The sequence below is a fragment of the Anabrus simplex genome, chromosome 7, assembly GCF_040414725.1.
Source record: "Anabrus simplex isolate iqAnaSimp1 chromosome 7, ASM4041472v1, whole genome shotgun sequence".
NCBI lineage: Eukaryota > Metazoa > Arthropoda > Insecta > Orthoptera > Tettigoniidae > Anabrus > Anabrus simplex.
Window position 1 is genome coordinate 178,365,613 of NC_090271.1, and position 14,750 is coordinate 178,380,362.

General features: G+C 37.4%; 1 protein-coding gene across 1 annotated transcript in view; it reads right to left on the minus strand.

Annotated features, from left to right (window-relative positions):
- The window catches only part of LOC136877769 (golgin subfamily A member 6-like protein 25), a 123,075-nt gene that overhangs the window by 55,030 nt on the left and 53,295 nt on the right, over nt 1-14,750 (minus strand). The window contains exon 5 of the mRNA XM_068228740.1: nt 6,876-6,962. Within this exon, the coding sequence (XP_068084841.1) occupies nt 6,876-6,962 (87 nt within the window). The remainder of the gene's footprint in view (nt 1-6,875; nt 6,963-14,750) is intronic.

The following is a 14,750-nucleotide window of genomic DNA, read 5'->3' on the forward strand; positions in this document are numbered from 1 at the left end:
CGTTTGTCTAATACTAGATCAACAGCGTGAGCACGAGGATAAGCCAGAACTTCCTATGGTATGTCATATATACTTTTTACGGAACCTGATAAAATTTTAAATGAAACAGTCGCAAGCAACATATTGTTCACAACCTTGAGGTGACATATTATCATGTGCTTCTAGCGTGCTCCATATTTAAAGCTGAACATTTGTCTAATACTAGATCAACAGCCTGAGCACGGGGATAAGCCAGCCCTTCCTATGGTATGTCATATATATTTTTTACAACATCATTATTAAGTTTTAAATGTATTGTGCATGTACTTTTACACTTGCTTTTTCTTTTTCTTATTTTACAGTTGATTTCAACATGGTTCCATTTTAACTGTTTGAAACTTGTTTTAACTCATTGTGACAATACACTCAAGTTAAAGCAAATGTTTTAAAATAATTTCAACACTGATGATGGACCTTAGAGTCTGAAAACCGGTTTTGAAATAAAATTTAGTATGCTGATACGACTGTATATGATTAATTATTATAATAAGCACTACCATCAGCACTGTTAATAAGATGGCTTTGATATTTTATAATGATTATAATTTTTCATAGCAAAAGGCTATGTTCCATTACCTCTCAGAGTTCCATACCTCTTTCCACATCCATTCTGTACTTGCCATGTTTCCTAACCTGTTTGTTTACAATTTGTGCTGCAATGCTTTTGTTGAAACTTAAGTTTAAAATTTCACTCTTTATTATTTATTATTAATATTATTTTTACTTGTGTAATCAGCCAAATTATGGTTACAGGAGGCTTTGCACATGAACATTGTGCAGCTGGGTGGATTAGGGTGAAAATCATTAACAGTATTCATTAGTGGTAAGCTGCCTCTGTGGATCCGTGGTAGAGTGTCGGCCTCCGACTCCCAAGATAGCGGGTTCAAACCCAGCAGAGGTAGCTGGATTTTTGAAGGGTGGAAAAAAGTTCATTCAACACTCCATGTCGTACAATGTCAGCATGTAAAAGATCTCTGGTGATACATTTAGTATTTACCCGACAAAATTAATTAAATCTCAGCCATAGACACCCAAGAGAGATCCGGTTTACTCTGTCTGCCATCTAGCGGACCTAGAGTAAAACGAAACGTCGAAATTGACGAGCAGACAGCCAGATAGCATCAAATCAAAATGTCTGCACACGGTAGCTGAGGCCATACGATTATTATTATTATTAGTGGTGCAAGTCCAACAATTACTTCGCTTTTCCAATCTGTGAGAGAAACTTTGCTAAGGCGGAAGGCAGAGGCAATGAAAGATAATGTGGAGCAAGTAAAAGGAAAGGTATGTCTGGAACCTTAAAAGAGAATACACTACCTATCTGTTAGAAGTACAAGTAGAAATATTCCCTAGCTCCGGGAATTGATGCACTAATTGATATAGAGGCTGAGGAGAAAGATGAAACAAAGTAGAGAGGGTGATCAGAAATAAGAAATGAGCAAACTATTTATAGTATTCAAATCTAATTTCTAATTCTGACCAATATGGGTGGAGCTGTGGGAGCTGCTAGTGTCTTATAATTAGGTCTGTAGGCTAGAAAAGTTGGTGTAATGAAATTCGGTAGGAGCCTGAAGCCTTCATATGATAGGAAGTTACAAATAGATTTTGTTCATTTAGGTGTCTGCTTGTGGGACACGTTCCCCACTATGCTACCAGGTAAGCCAGGTGGGAGAAGTACTGAGCACTGAGTGCGGGGTGGGGGGTCTCGGAGAGCTGGAGTATAATTTTGGCTGCAAAGTCAATTTCAAGAAGGCATAGCGAATACAAGTGCTGTCCAATTTAGATGCAATAAATGACATTCATTCACAAGTTAACCTTTCTATTTGGAAAAATAGTGGTATTTAATCAGAAGTTTCAGTGTGGCTGTTATGAGCGTGCAAATAAATTTTCATGAAAAATGAGCAAAATTACAACAGCTGAAATTGAGGTAACTTGCTCAAACTCGTAGAGCAGGACAAGGAACTCAGAAAAAGCTCCCTATCGAAACACAAAAAGCCAAGTTTATATAAAAGCCTGTTAAAATGCGCTATAATAGGTCTGCTTTGTCAATATAATTGCATACAAATATATTTAACTTATTTAGTACATATTGATTTTGTACATGTTTCGAGAACAAGGTCTGTTCTCAACCTCAGTGATCATTAAAAATTTCCAAAATCCCTAAGAAAAGACTTAAATCGTACAACATTTAATTCACATAAAATCAAATTTTCACATAACATTTTTTTATACTAAATTGCCAACAGTTCAAATTTTTTATAGTCTAAAACACTTTTTTTATTCCTATTAAAAGAAAAACTATTCTTGTGTTCTTCTATTAAAATCTTGCTGATCAATTAATGCCATGCATGGTATTCTAATTTTTAAAATCTATAATAAACTAGCTCTAATTATACACTACCTGACAAAGAAATTGAAGCACCCAGAAGAAATGGTCAGATGTCAATGTAACTTTGTACTTGTACATAACATCAGCAGGTATGTAAATGATTAGAGTTGCAATTCTCTGTGGTAGGTAGGATGGCCACCAGAGTGCATTAGAGTAGTTCATGTTTGATGTTTTTACCAGGCCTGGTAGGGTATGTAAGAGACATGAACAGCATCAGATGTTGAATGATCACTGTGAAGGACACAGAGATGCCACGTACTTGTGTGAGACAGCATTATCAGAACCTGACAGAGTTTGAAAAGGGCCTCATTTTGGGTCTCCATTTGGCCAGCTGGTCAAATCATGCAATATCCAGGTTTACAGGGCATTCAGATGTGACAGTGGTCCGATGTTGGACTGCATGGGAATGTGAGAGCAGGCGTACTTGTCATCAAGTTTCTGGTTGACCATGTTTGACGACTACAAGGGAGGATCACTGAATAGTGTGCCAAGCACATTGTTACCCTTTCATATCTGTGTCTGCCATCTGAGAACAAGTAATTGATTCCCTCTAACAGGAGTATTCAAGGAGACACATTTCTGTTTCATTATAAAGATTGAGCTGTTTGCTCTACCCCCAACAAGTTTTTCAACGCTCCAGGAAGTATAATCGTGTGAACTATTGACATGCAGCTTGATACTGCGTTTTTAGCCAAGGACATTCTAATAATTTTTATGTTCGGACAGACACCTACATTGATATCCTCTTTTTATGACTTGTAAGAGCAATCAGGATCCTGATTTTTCACCATACAGGTTTGAGTTTGAGGCTGATGATGCCCTTAATATGGGCGAAACATGTCCCTTAACATTTTATAATAATATTTAATTTCTAAAAAAGATCTCTTTGTATTGAATAGGTGGATATAAAAAAATAACACTTGTAACATACTTTATATCTATGTACATTTCAATACGGACATGAGAATTATAACGTGTAAGTGGTATGTTCCAAGCTGTCAGTGGAGAGATGGCGTGGGAGGACATCAGTAGATGAATAAGTTTGGGTGGTGTCTTTAAAAGTAGGAAAGATCACAATATGAAGATAAAGTTGGAATTCAAGAGGACAAATAGGGGCAAATATTCATTTATAGGAAGGGGAGTTAGGGATTGGAATAACTTACCAACGGAGATGCTGAATAAATTTCCAATTTCTTTACAATCATTTAAGAAAAGGCTAGGAAAATAACAGATAGGGAATCTGCCATCTGGGCGACTGCCCTAAATGCAGATCATGATTGACTGATTGATTGATTGATTGATTGATTGATTGATTGATTGATTGATTGATTGATTGATTGATTGATTGATTGATTGATTGATTGATAATAGAAATTCGCAATGGGAAGAACTAGAGAAACATTGGAGAGGTACACGGGAATATGTATGAAACAAGATTAGAAAAGGTGAACCTGGGCAGCTTCTTTAGAGTAGGTACTAGGAAGAGGTACAAAGAAGGAATGAAAAGACCAAGATGAATCCCGAAACCACGGGTACCAAAAAAAAAAAACTCCAATGAAGCAATAAGAAGATTGCCTGTAAACCCAGATGAAGGAGAGATAATCTGTAGTATAGCAGTCAGCTATTCGTATTTGGATGATGCTGATTTATTATATGAGGATTCTACACCAAGACAACCCAGAATACAGCGTAGTCTACCAATCTTTAGCATCAGATTAGGCAATATTAACATTACTTCATTAGTGGATTCAGGTTCACAGGCCTTCACCTGTTGAAGCATGCATTCATGATGAGGGAGGACCCGAGGAAGTGGGACCCATTGAGGACCAGGAACTGTCCGTCATCGATGATGAATTTAATGAGGGTCACTACAACTTCACGATGTATTCCAGCACAACTGAAAGCCCATACTTTGATAATGAGGCGGCAGAGGCAATTCATAAGATTTTAGAAAATTTACAGATGTGTTTGATGACAAACCTGGTGTCATTAAGGGTTTTGAACACCTTTTAGATGTGACAGTCACTTCAACCTACAAGAAACGGCCTTACGCGATACCTGCAAAATACCTAGAAGAGGCTCGAATTGTAATTAAAACAGATGGAGAGCGATGATATTAACCCGTAAACCTGCAGTCTTGCATCCTGAACAGAGAATCTATGCCAAATTCTGTCCTTTGCTTGTAGGACCTTACAGGATTACTACAGCACTAGATAACGGTGCCTACGATGTTGAAAGAATGAATGGTGATGTTGAGGGAATATTCAACGCTGCCAACCTCAAGAAATACTTTGAAAGAAGAAAGATAAAAAAGAAAATCTTGTACCAATTTTCTTTTTCCCTGAGCAGTGGGGGAAATGAAACAGGACTGCCATCATGACATTCCACGTCAAAGTATTTCCAGCATAACTCGTGCTAACACCCATCTGAAAGAGTTTGAAAAGACCACTGTGCATGCAAGCAGTGGAAGCGACAACTAGGTATGCAACCGCTTGCTGCAGGGAGCCAGGCAAGGCCAGGTGATGTCAATATCGAACTTTTCATTTCTTCTATTTCAATATCTTAAGAATAGAATGTGCAATCAAAATTCTAAGCATGTCATCATGTAACCCCTTATCACAAATGATAATGTACCAAGTTTCATAAAAATCGGCAGAAGAATAGCCGAGTTATTAACGGTAGAAGAATCTTGAATTCGAAACAACAACTTAAATTTCATTGACGAGTGTATCGGATGACAATTATTTCATATATTTGAGCTGTGCTAATCTTTCCTTCCATCATAAGCTGTGATACTTCGATAAGTGCATCGAATGGCTAACATATTATTTGTGTTGAACCTTATTAACTGCTGAACTTGTAGATTATATGAACAGTGTCGTGTAATCATCTTCAGTGCAGTGCGGTAGAGAAGTGTCGTATCAGATCCTATTGACATTCTGTGCAAAGTCTACTCACTTCTTTACTCCCTTCATGGGATCTCAGTGGAATAAAATCTAAATTAATTATTCAACGCTGCACACTGACATCACCAGACGTCAGACTCTCGGATTCGAGTCTCAACAGAACTTCAAAGGCCATCAACTGCTGTGGGATAATGTGGTACCATGATGCTGAGAGGAGTTCCATGGTGAGGGGGAAGAAGTACGACGAAGTGGGACATCACCGATGCCAACGCCGAGGGACAATGTCTCTCCCTACCTCTGCCTGGACTTTCTAAACCCCTACTGCTCATCTGTAAAAGGTGATGTAACTTGTTTAATTTGAATAAACACAAGGTTCAACTTCATAGGAACTTATTATACTACCCTTCTCTCTCTGGTTTTCCTAGTATGGACTGTACACGCCCTGGCGTTAACCCATGCTCTCCACTGAATTAAAGTATGAGCGTTTCGGTTACAATATATATATATATATATTCGTTTATGGCCATTATGTAACAGTTGCATGTTTCGGGAAACCTTCTTCACAGCCCAAACCTTTAGCATCCTTTCTCAGGCAGCCTGTCTTCTTTCTTCCATCCAGCCACGGTTAAGTTTTGGTTCGTCATGGAATCCCTGGAATTTGGCGATCAATGACCTAAACTTTGTTTTGGTTTGAGATGTCTTCTGAATTTAGTCCCACCTGTCTGAGATCCTTTTTCACCTCCCTGAACCATTTGCCTGACACTTTTGGTCTGCTGTCTAGTATTGTGAAAATCCTTTTTGTTTGTCTCATCTCATCCATTCTAAATAAAAGCCCACAGAATTTAAGTCTCCATTTTCTCATGGATTCAGTTAGCCTTTCATTGTCACAGTAAAGTTCTTCCCTTCCCCGCAACCTATGCTGTACATCCATATTCTTTGGACCCATTATTTTGGCATAAATAATTTAATGTAAATGTTTGTTTTTATGTAAATTATGTGTTGTAGAATTTAGTCTTTTCTTAAGGATTTTGGTAATCTTTAATTATTACTGAGGAAGAGAAGAGCCCTTGTTCTCGAAATATGTACAAAACCATCATGTACTAAATAAGTAAATATATATATATATATATATATATATATATAATTGTACTGACAAGACTAAGTGTTACTAGTCAATATGGATCAAACAGAACCGAATATGGTCAAGTTTATTAACACTGATTATGCCATGCAGGTTAGAAGATCAATCAATAATAAAGCCAAGTGCACAGAGACAGTTCAGCCAGCAGAATAAGCTGCTGTTTGAGTTATAATTCCTAAATGCCTGCGGCCGTGTCAGTAACACAGCCTACCAGTTTCTTCACAAGAATAATATCAAAGGTCTCATGTGGCTGCTCTCATTCACTACTCAGCCTACTATAGTCATTTTGTTATAACTAAATCTGCAGTATTTCTCTTACTTGATTGGAAAGAAGTGTTCAGTACCACTACCACATTAAAAATTATCATCCTCATTTTGTGATACAAATATTAAATCTTACCGCTGCTAGTTTGCTACTAGAACGTCCACTAGATTCTGGAATTTGTTGTTTAGAGAGCTGGATGATTTCATCATTTAGTTTCTCAATCTATAGAATCAAAACCAAAAATATTAGTATGATTTCAGCTTAAAACAAACAAATAATAATTATTCAAAATCATTATTATTAAATTACACAGGTAAAATGGTCAAAGATTATGCTAATTATTGCATAAAAACAAGATAACATATTAATCTGGCTATGTATCATTTATGATTTGTGGTGAGGGTTACTGTAGTCACATCATAGTTCATGAACCATGAGCAATGGCGAAGTGGCCTGAGAAGTGGTTCTGAGAGTCGGGATACCAGTTACTATGGAATGGGTAAGGGCATCTCGGACTTATTCTGAGTCATGGCCCTTCATGTGCTCAGGCGGGTAGGACTACACAATCCACTGCTGGCCCCTAACCTGTTAGAGGAGAGATTCTAACAGGGACTATGTAAAAGTAGGATAGCATCATGCTTCACAGAATTTACCAAGTTCAGAATATTTTAAGCAAGCCTCAGACCTCTGGGAATAATGGAACCCCACTTCCAGTTGACATGAGAGGGACTCTTTGGAAACAAATTGGCAAACAAGCTGGAATTTAATGGGGAGCTATCAATATCAATGGGTCTTATGGAAGAAAGAAAGTAGAAAGCTGGGTCAGCAAAGAGGATGCATCTGGATGTTAGGAGTTAATGATATTTAGGCAAGGGGAGATAATGAGGAAAAGATTGTAAAGTGTATTTGGTGGGTGTTAAAACGGGAATGGCAGAGTGTGGTGTAGGACTGTTGGAATAGAATAGAATACAATAGAATTTATTTATTTATCACCTACAGAATGTCAAAATTACAGATGATGTAATAGAAAATTATACAAAAAAATTAAATAAAAAATTAAATAATTAAATTAATTAATTAAATAATATACATACAATTATACATATATATACAAACAGATATAAATCTTCACAAGTTTTCTAGAGATTATTTACATAATTTACAAAATTATCACGTTCCATCCTTGAAAAGAACTTTCTGAATTGCAGTGGAAGGGTGGTGAAAAATGTCGAGTGACCCTTCCAGCTGATTTATTGTCCAAAGGGCTTGCATGAGCCAAGAATTTTCATATGCAACCGTCCTACATTTGAGCAGGTGGAATGTATATTTTTGCCTTGTTCGTCTGCTTGGAACATGAAGTGGGATCATTGCCAGTATAGCCGGACAGTCCACTTTACTCTTCAAGCATTTAATCACTAACATTGCGCTCGCACATTTTTGGCGCATTGCCAGCGTATTCATTCCAAGAATGTTTACAAATTCTTCATACCTGCTTGAAGAGAGTGGCATGCCCAGAAATCCAAAACTAATCCACTTCATGAACCTTATCTGTACTCTCTCAAGATGGTGTATATGGCCTTTCTGATACGGAAGCCACACCTCACAACCATACTCGAGACAGGATCTCACCAGGGAACAAAACAGAGTTTTGACAAATGCAATGTTACTGAAATCTTTACAATTCTTTTTGACAAACCCCAGGAGCCTGGAAGATTTCTTTATAATACCATCGATGTGTTTCTCAAAGGATAAGCCATTCCTGTTACTAAGAATTACACCTAGATCATTAAACTCCTCCATGCAAATTAACCTTTCTCCACTGATTGTATATCTGTAGAATACAGGTGTTAATTTCAGAGTAAATAACATGACACCACACTTGAATTTATTCACTTAGGGACCACTTATCACACCACTCGCATATTTGCTTCAAATCCTCTTGTAGATAATCGCCATCACTGACTTCATTTATGACTTTGTATAATTTCAAGTCATCGGCGTACAAGAAGCATTCAACGACTGTAGTAATATCATTTAGGAACAAAACAAATAGAAGAGGCCCTAACAGTGATCCCTGTGGGATGCCAGATGAAGGTTGATAGGGGTTAGAGATCAAACCCTCGGATTTGACAAAACATATTCGTTTTGTCAAGTAGGTAGCTCTTTAGCCACTCAAAAATACTCCCGGACACTCCATACGCTGACAACTTTCTCAACAAGGCTTCGTGTTGTAAAGAGTTGAAGGCTTTGGAGAAATCAGTATATATCACATCAACCTGTTTACCTTTGTCAAATGCATCAGAAATTTAAGATAAATAAACTGCCAGATTGGTAACAGTAATACTACTGCATGCAACAAAGTTTCCGTTAGGCACATAAATGAGCGAAAGATGTGGGTAGATTTGGCAGCTGGAGGAATTAGGATGAAAACTATCTCAGTCTATTCACCATGTGAGAATACCAATGACAGAGAAGTTGACAAGTTTTATGAAGCACTGAGTGACATCATAGTCAGGTTCAAAAGGGAGGATAGTGCTAATGGGCGATTTCAATGCTAGAGTTAGAAATAGAACTGGAGGATATGAGAAGGTAATGCGTAAATGTGGGGAAGATATGGACGCTAATAGCAATGGAAAGCATTTACTGGACTTCCGTGTTAGTATGAGATTAGCAATTATGAATACAGTCTTCAAGCATAAGGCTATTCACCAATAAACATGGGAGGGTAGGCATGCCAGATCTATAATAAACTATATCAAAACCAACTTTGAATTCTGGAAATCTGTTATGAATGTGCAGGTATTCAGGGGATTTTATGATGATACAGACCACTATCTAATCTGTAGTGAACTAAGCACATCTAGGCCTAGGATAGAGAAAGTGAAATCTATCTGCAGAAGAATAAGTGTACAAAATTTACAAGACAAGGACATTAGGCAGAAATACATGGATATTGTAGTGGCATTTGGGCGCTTAACATAATTATAAAAGAAAGAAAGTTAAAATAATTAAAACACACTGCAACAGCAAACTTAAACAAGGTAAAATACACAGCAACTAATGGCAGGATGTGAACAGCAGAAGGAATACTACGAGGTTATGGATCGAAGGACTTTGGTGGTCAAAACTTCAACCAAAGAATAATTTAGTTAATACCTACTTACTAATACACACAAAAGAAAAGGAAATAAAGAAGCTACCAGCAGCATAAATACAAAATAGAAATATGAACCCTGGTGTAATTAAGTTGCAGTCTTACAACAATCTTGCAGGTACTAGTCTTGAAGGAAAACACTTTTTGAAGTTTTGATCTGAAAGTGAATGTGTCCACTATGCAGAGTGGGTTGATATTCGAATATAAAAGATACTTATAATTACAAGTGATAAATATCATTGTTGATCCGTGTTGATGATATTTGATTGAAATAATAACAATAAGTTAATTTATTAATTTGTAGACCTAATCAATACAATAAATCTTGTCTTTGTTGAATTACATTGACATGTTAATTAAAATGGTACATGTTTCACCTTACATATAGGCATCATCAGCCATGGGTTTAACCTTGAAATAAAATCAGGCACCTGATTTGCATATAAATAAGATAAAACAGATTTATAAAAAGCCTTGAAGAGACTTGAAAGAAAATTAACATATATTAAAAGACTAGTACAATATTGGTTTTAAAGACAATGCTATGAGTGAGAAGTTTATAATTGGAGAAAGTATTTACAATAGTAACATTGAAAGACTTAATATGAGTAAAATGAATAAAACAATAGTTTGTTATAGACTAGTGGTAAAATTGCTGTAAAATGATGTTGATCGACTAGCGGTTGGAACTAGATAATAATGAGAATGATGATCGGAATCAACATTATGTTTGAAAATTACGATTCCGATGGACGAATATCACGAATACAGGCCCACAACATCCAGTTCCGTTGCAAATGTTGACCATGTGGATGGGATCATTAGAGAGAATCGGCGCATAACAATGAAGGAAATTGCCAGCATGCTGAGCATTTCCGTATGGCAGTGTGTTCTCCATGTTCAGCAGCACCTGGGATTTCATAAACTGTGTCAAAGATGGGAGAGATGTGCTAAAAAAACAATGGAAATATAGCATCATGTTAATGTTTAAAAATTATTGGATCAGGTTGGACTTGGTGCCCCAAGCGAGCATGAAATGACGAGAGTACGTGAATTAATAAAAGCTCTAACAAAAGGCAAGACAGCATCTTTTGTGTCTATGGTCTTATGTCTTGAGTTTCTGGTGTCTTCAAGTCTTGTAAGTCTTACTGGTATGTCTTATGTTTGTGTCATTGTGGAGTGAGAGAGACTTTGGTCTTTGTATTAGGAAGCATTAGTTAAATGCAGGAACTGTATTTTCAAGAGAAGTTTTTATCATGGGAGTTACAGAATATTTAACTCAGGAGCTGTGAGTTTAATTGTGAGAATGAACTATGACTTTGTTCGAAGATTACAGTAACATCTTTGTTAGTAAGAGGTTGGATAGTCAGTTATGAATGAACAGTTTGAACTTTGTTTAGCCATTCTTCAGGAGAACAGAGATTAAGAAATCAAATACATTGTTACGAGAAGAATGAAACTTTGTAATTATTGAGAAACCTTGGGAGGTTCAGTTGAAATTGTGCTATAGAAATTAGCCAAATACTCTGAGACAGATATGTAAGAAGCAAAGATTTTTGCTATGTAAATGAGCAAACTTGTTTGTAAAATAAGGATGAACTAGCTCACTAGGTCAGGTGATAACAATGTAGTAACCAGATGAACCAACTTTTAGGAGTCTAGCAGGTAGCCACGCGCAACTGGTTACGTAACCGTGTAGTGGAAATTTTTGTCAGCTGTAGAATAACTGGTCCGGTGTTCATGTGAGCTGGCAGGCATTCAAGAAAGAAGCCATCTGAACGGGTATTGGAGATTAAATTGGCAGCCATGAAACAGGAGCAGCATTCTTTCATTTTACGTGCACATACTAGCCTAATGATGGTTAGTCACTAAAACCACGGGGTAGTCTGGCCAGAGGTGAAGCGGCCAAAACAAAGACAAGTACCTGATTTAACGTATTTTTTATAAGTGTGCACTTTTGGTATCTACTGTAATTGCTTACAGAAGAGAAAAATTTAATAAGACGATTTCCCAGATTTTTATTTAAAATGTAGTCATCTCCTAATTCATTGTAAATATTGTACAGTAAATAATGACTGTGCATGAGGTCATTTTGTTTGTAAATTCCTTTTAAACCATGTGGGTTAGCCTGATTTTCATTTGATTACTTATATTTCCTTACTTTGCTATTTTATCTTGTTTTGTTATGGAGATACTTTGTACATCTCGGTGTATAAAGTTGATGTGATGGGAATAAATTTGAGTATAATGTTTTTTTATTAAACTCAGTAATGTAATGAGATAATTTATAGGGCAAACATACAGTCAGATTTTGCCATGCATGAGTATGAGTGCGAGTGCGGTAGATCCAAGGGATCTCAAGTTCGATGCCAGGATGGTAATGTTGAGACTTCTGTACATATTTTGTGTGGATGTGCATATTCATTTCATGGAGATTTAAGCTCAACAAACTGGTAAAGTCTTTTTCCGATTTCCCATGTGTAAATAAGTATTTGTTTGTTGTACTGATAGCATTGTCGTAACTCTGTGTGGAGGAATGGTTAGGAATTGGCAGTAAATCAGTTTCTAAGTGAACAATTATTCAAGGGTTAATTACATTAAGTTCTTCTTCTTCTTCTAATTATTATTATTATTATTATTATTATTATTATTATTATTTTTTTTTTACAAGTGAATGGACCACTAAGGATCACGCTACAACTTCATTTCTTTCTCTTCGTGTGGAGTTTTCTCTGTGTCCAATACTCCTTCATGCGTTCGCTGTCCTGCTTACGTTGTTCATCTGTCCAGGCTCTTCCGGTCTTCCTAGTTCTTCCTGCGGCTTGAACACCTTCCAAATTCTTCAGTGTGTTCCTAAACCTATTCCTTTCTAACAGCTGGTCTTCCAAGATGCTTAACCTTTCCATATCCTTCTTCATTTCCTTAATCCATGCTGTAGTGGTCTTTTTTCTCCAGAAGTAATCAAATATCCGTTTGGTAAGTCTGTTTGCGTTCATTCTGTATAGATGTCCAAGAAACGCCAGCCTCCTTTTCTTCATGGTCTCTGAGATTCTTTCCACCTTCTGGTAAACTTCTTTGTTACTCCGAAGTTTCCATCCGCTTTCAGTTTGGAGAACTCCCATAATTTTTTTGAGGATTCTTCTTTCCAGGACCTCTAGCTTCTCCAGCTTGTAATTCATGGACAGGCATTCACTGGCATACAAGCATTCTGTTTTGACCATGGTGCTGTAATGTTTTAATTTGGAATTCCAAGATAAGCACTTCTTATTGTAGATGTTTTTTGTCAAGCCATATGCTCTCTCCATTTCTGAGATCCGATCTTCCACTGCAGCTTTTTCTAGTCCATTCTCCTGTATCGTCTCACCAAGGTACTTGAACTTCTTGACCCTTTCTATCCGTCCTATCTCTGTTTCTAGGAATTTTGGTCCATCTTTGATGTTCGTATTATTATTATTATTTGAAAGAGGTCAGTAATGTTAGAAATATAGTTCAGTAACATTCCCGATTTATCATGTCAGTTTACCGGGTGAGTTGACCGTGCGGTTAGGAGCGTGCAGCTGTGAGCTCGCATCCGGGAGATAGTGGGTTCGAACCCCACTGTCGGCAGCCCTGAAGATGGTTTTCCATGGTTTCCCATTTTCACACCAGGCAAATGCTGGGGCTGTACCTTAATTAAGGCCACAGCCGCTTCCTTCCCACTCCTAGGCCTCTCCTGTCCCAGCGTCGCCATAAGACCTATCTGTGTCAGTGCGACGTAAAAACAACTAATTATCATTTGAGTATGAGTTGACAATGGCTAAGTTTCAGTCATCAATATTTAACTAAATCAATGTAGATTAATTGATGGTATGTTCACTGTTTTGTAGAGCAGGCCACAGGCTGAGAACCTTCCATATCTGGAGGCTTCCACGAGCTTCGATAGGCCAATGTATTTTGAACGAACAGCCCCTTGTATAAGGCGACGGAAAACCATGAGTTTAGTTCAATGAGTGAGTGGACTCAGTAAGTTGGCAAAGAGTTCACTTGGAGTTTAACCAGCAAGCGAACATAAATTGAAAATGACGTGGATTTCTGCCGTCTTTCTTTGATTATTTTCTGCCTCTATTTCAAACTTGGGTGTTGCAGCAGTGAGGGAGAGTGAAGGAGAACTTTGCCCAAACTTCACGGCTGTGGGCTGTGATTGATTAGCATACGCTGCGCTCATCGCCTGCCAGTCCGCCCACTTACAGTGCTGGGCACCCATGGGGTGGAATGCCCAGCATGAGCACCTCTGGTATAGAAGCTACCAGTTGAATATTTATTTATCTACTACCCTGCCAACACGTTACACCTGGCATCAGAAGTGGTGATGGACAACTGTGATTAACTAATGGATAAAATGGTACATTAAAAATGGTTTCAGAATTGAAAATCTGGTAGGGTATTTTTGAACATACAGAAATCTCTTGTAAGTGACAACATGAATCCCAAACATTAAATTACTCTTCTAAACAAGCTGGATGAATATGAGCATAGTCTAGAAGAATTTATGAGTGAATTAACAAGTAGATTTGAGGAATTTCAGAGTGAATTGAGTAGTCTAGTCAAATTCAAGAGTGGATTTAAGACCAAACTTAAACCTAGCCAGTACAGACTCAGAGCTGAACTAGAAGTGAGTCAAGAGGAACGTAAGACTTCATGTGAACTTAAGCCTAAATTAAGTGAACTGAAGGGTGAACAGTCAAAGTCGGAAAATGAAGTGTGCTCTCCCAAGACCAAGTTGAAGTATGATGTTGTGCAGGACAACAACAAACTGGACAGGAAGCAGTCCAAATTGATGCTTGTGATTATGGATTCTGAAGTTCGAGACCCCACAG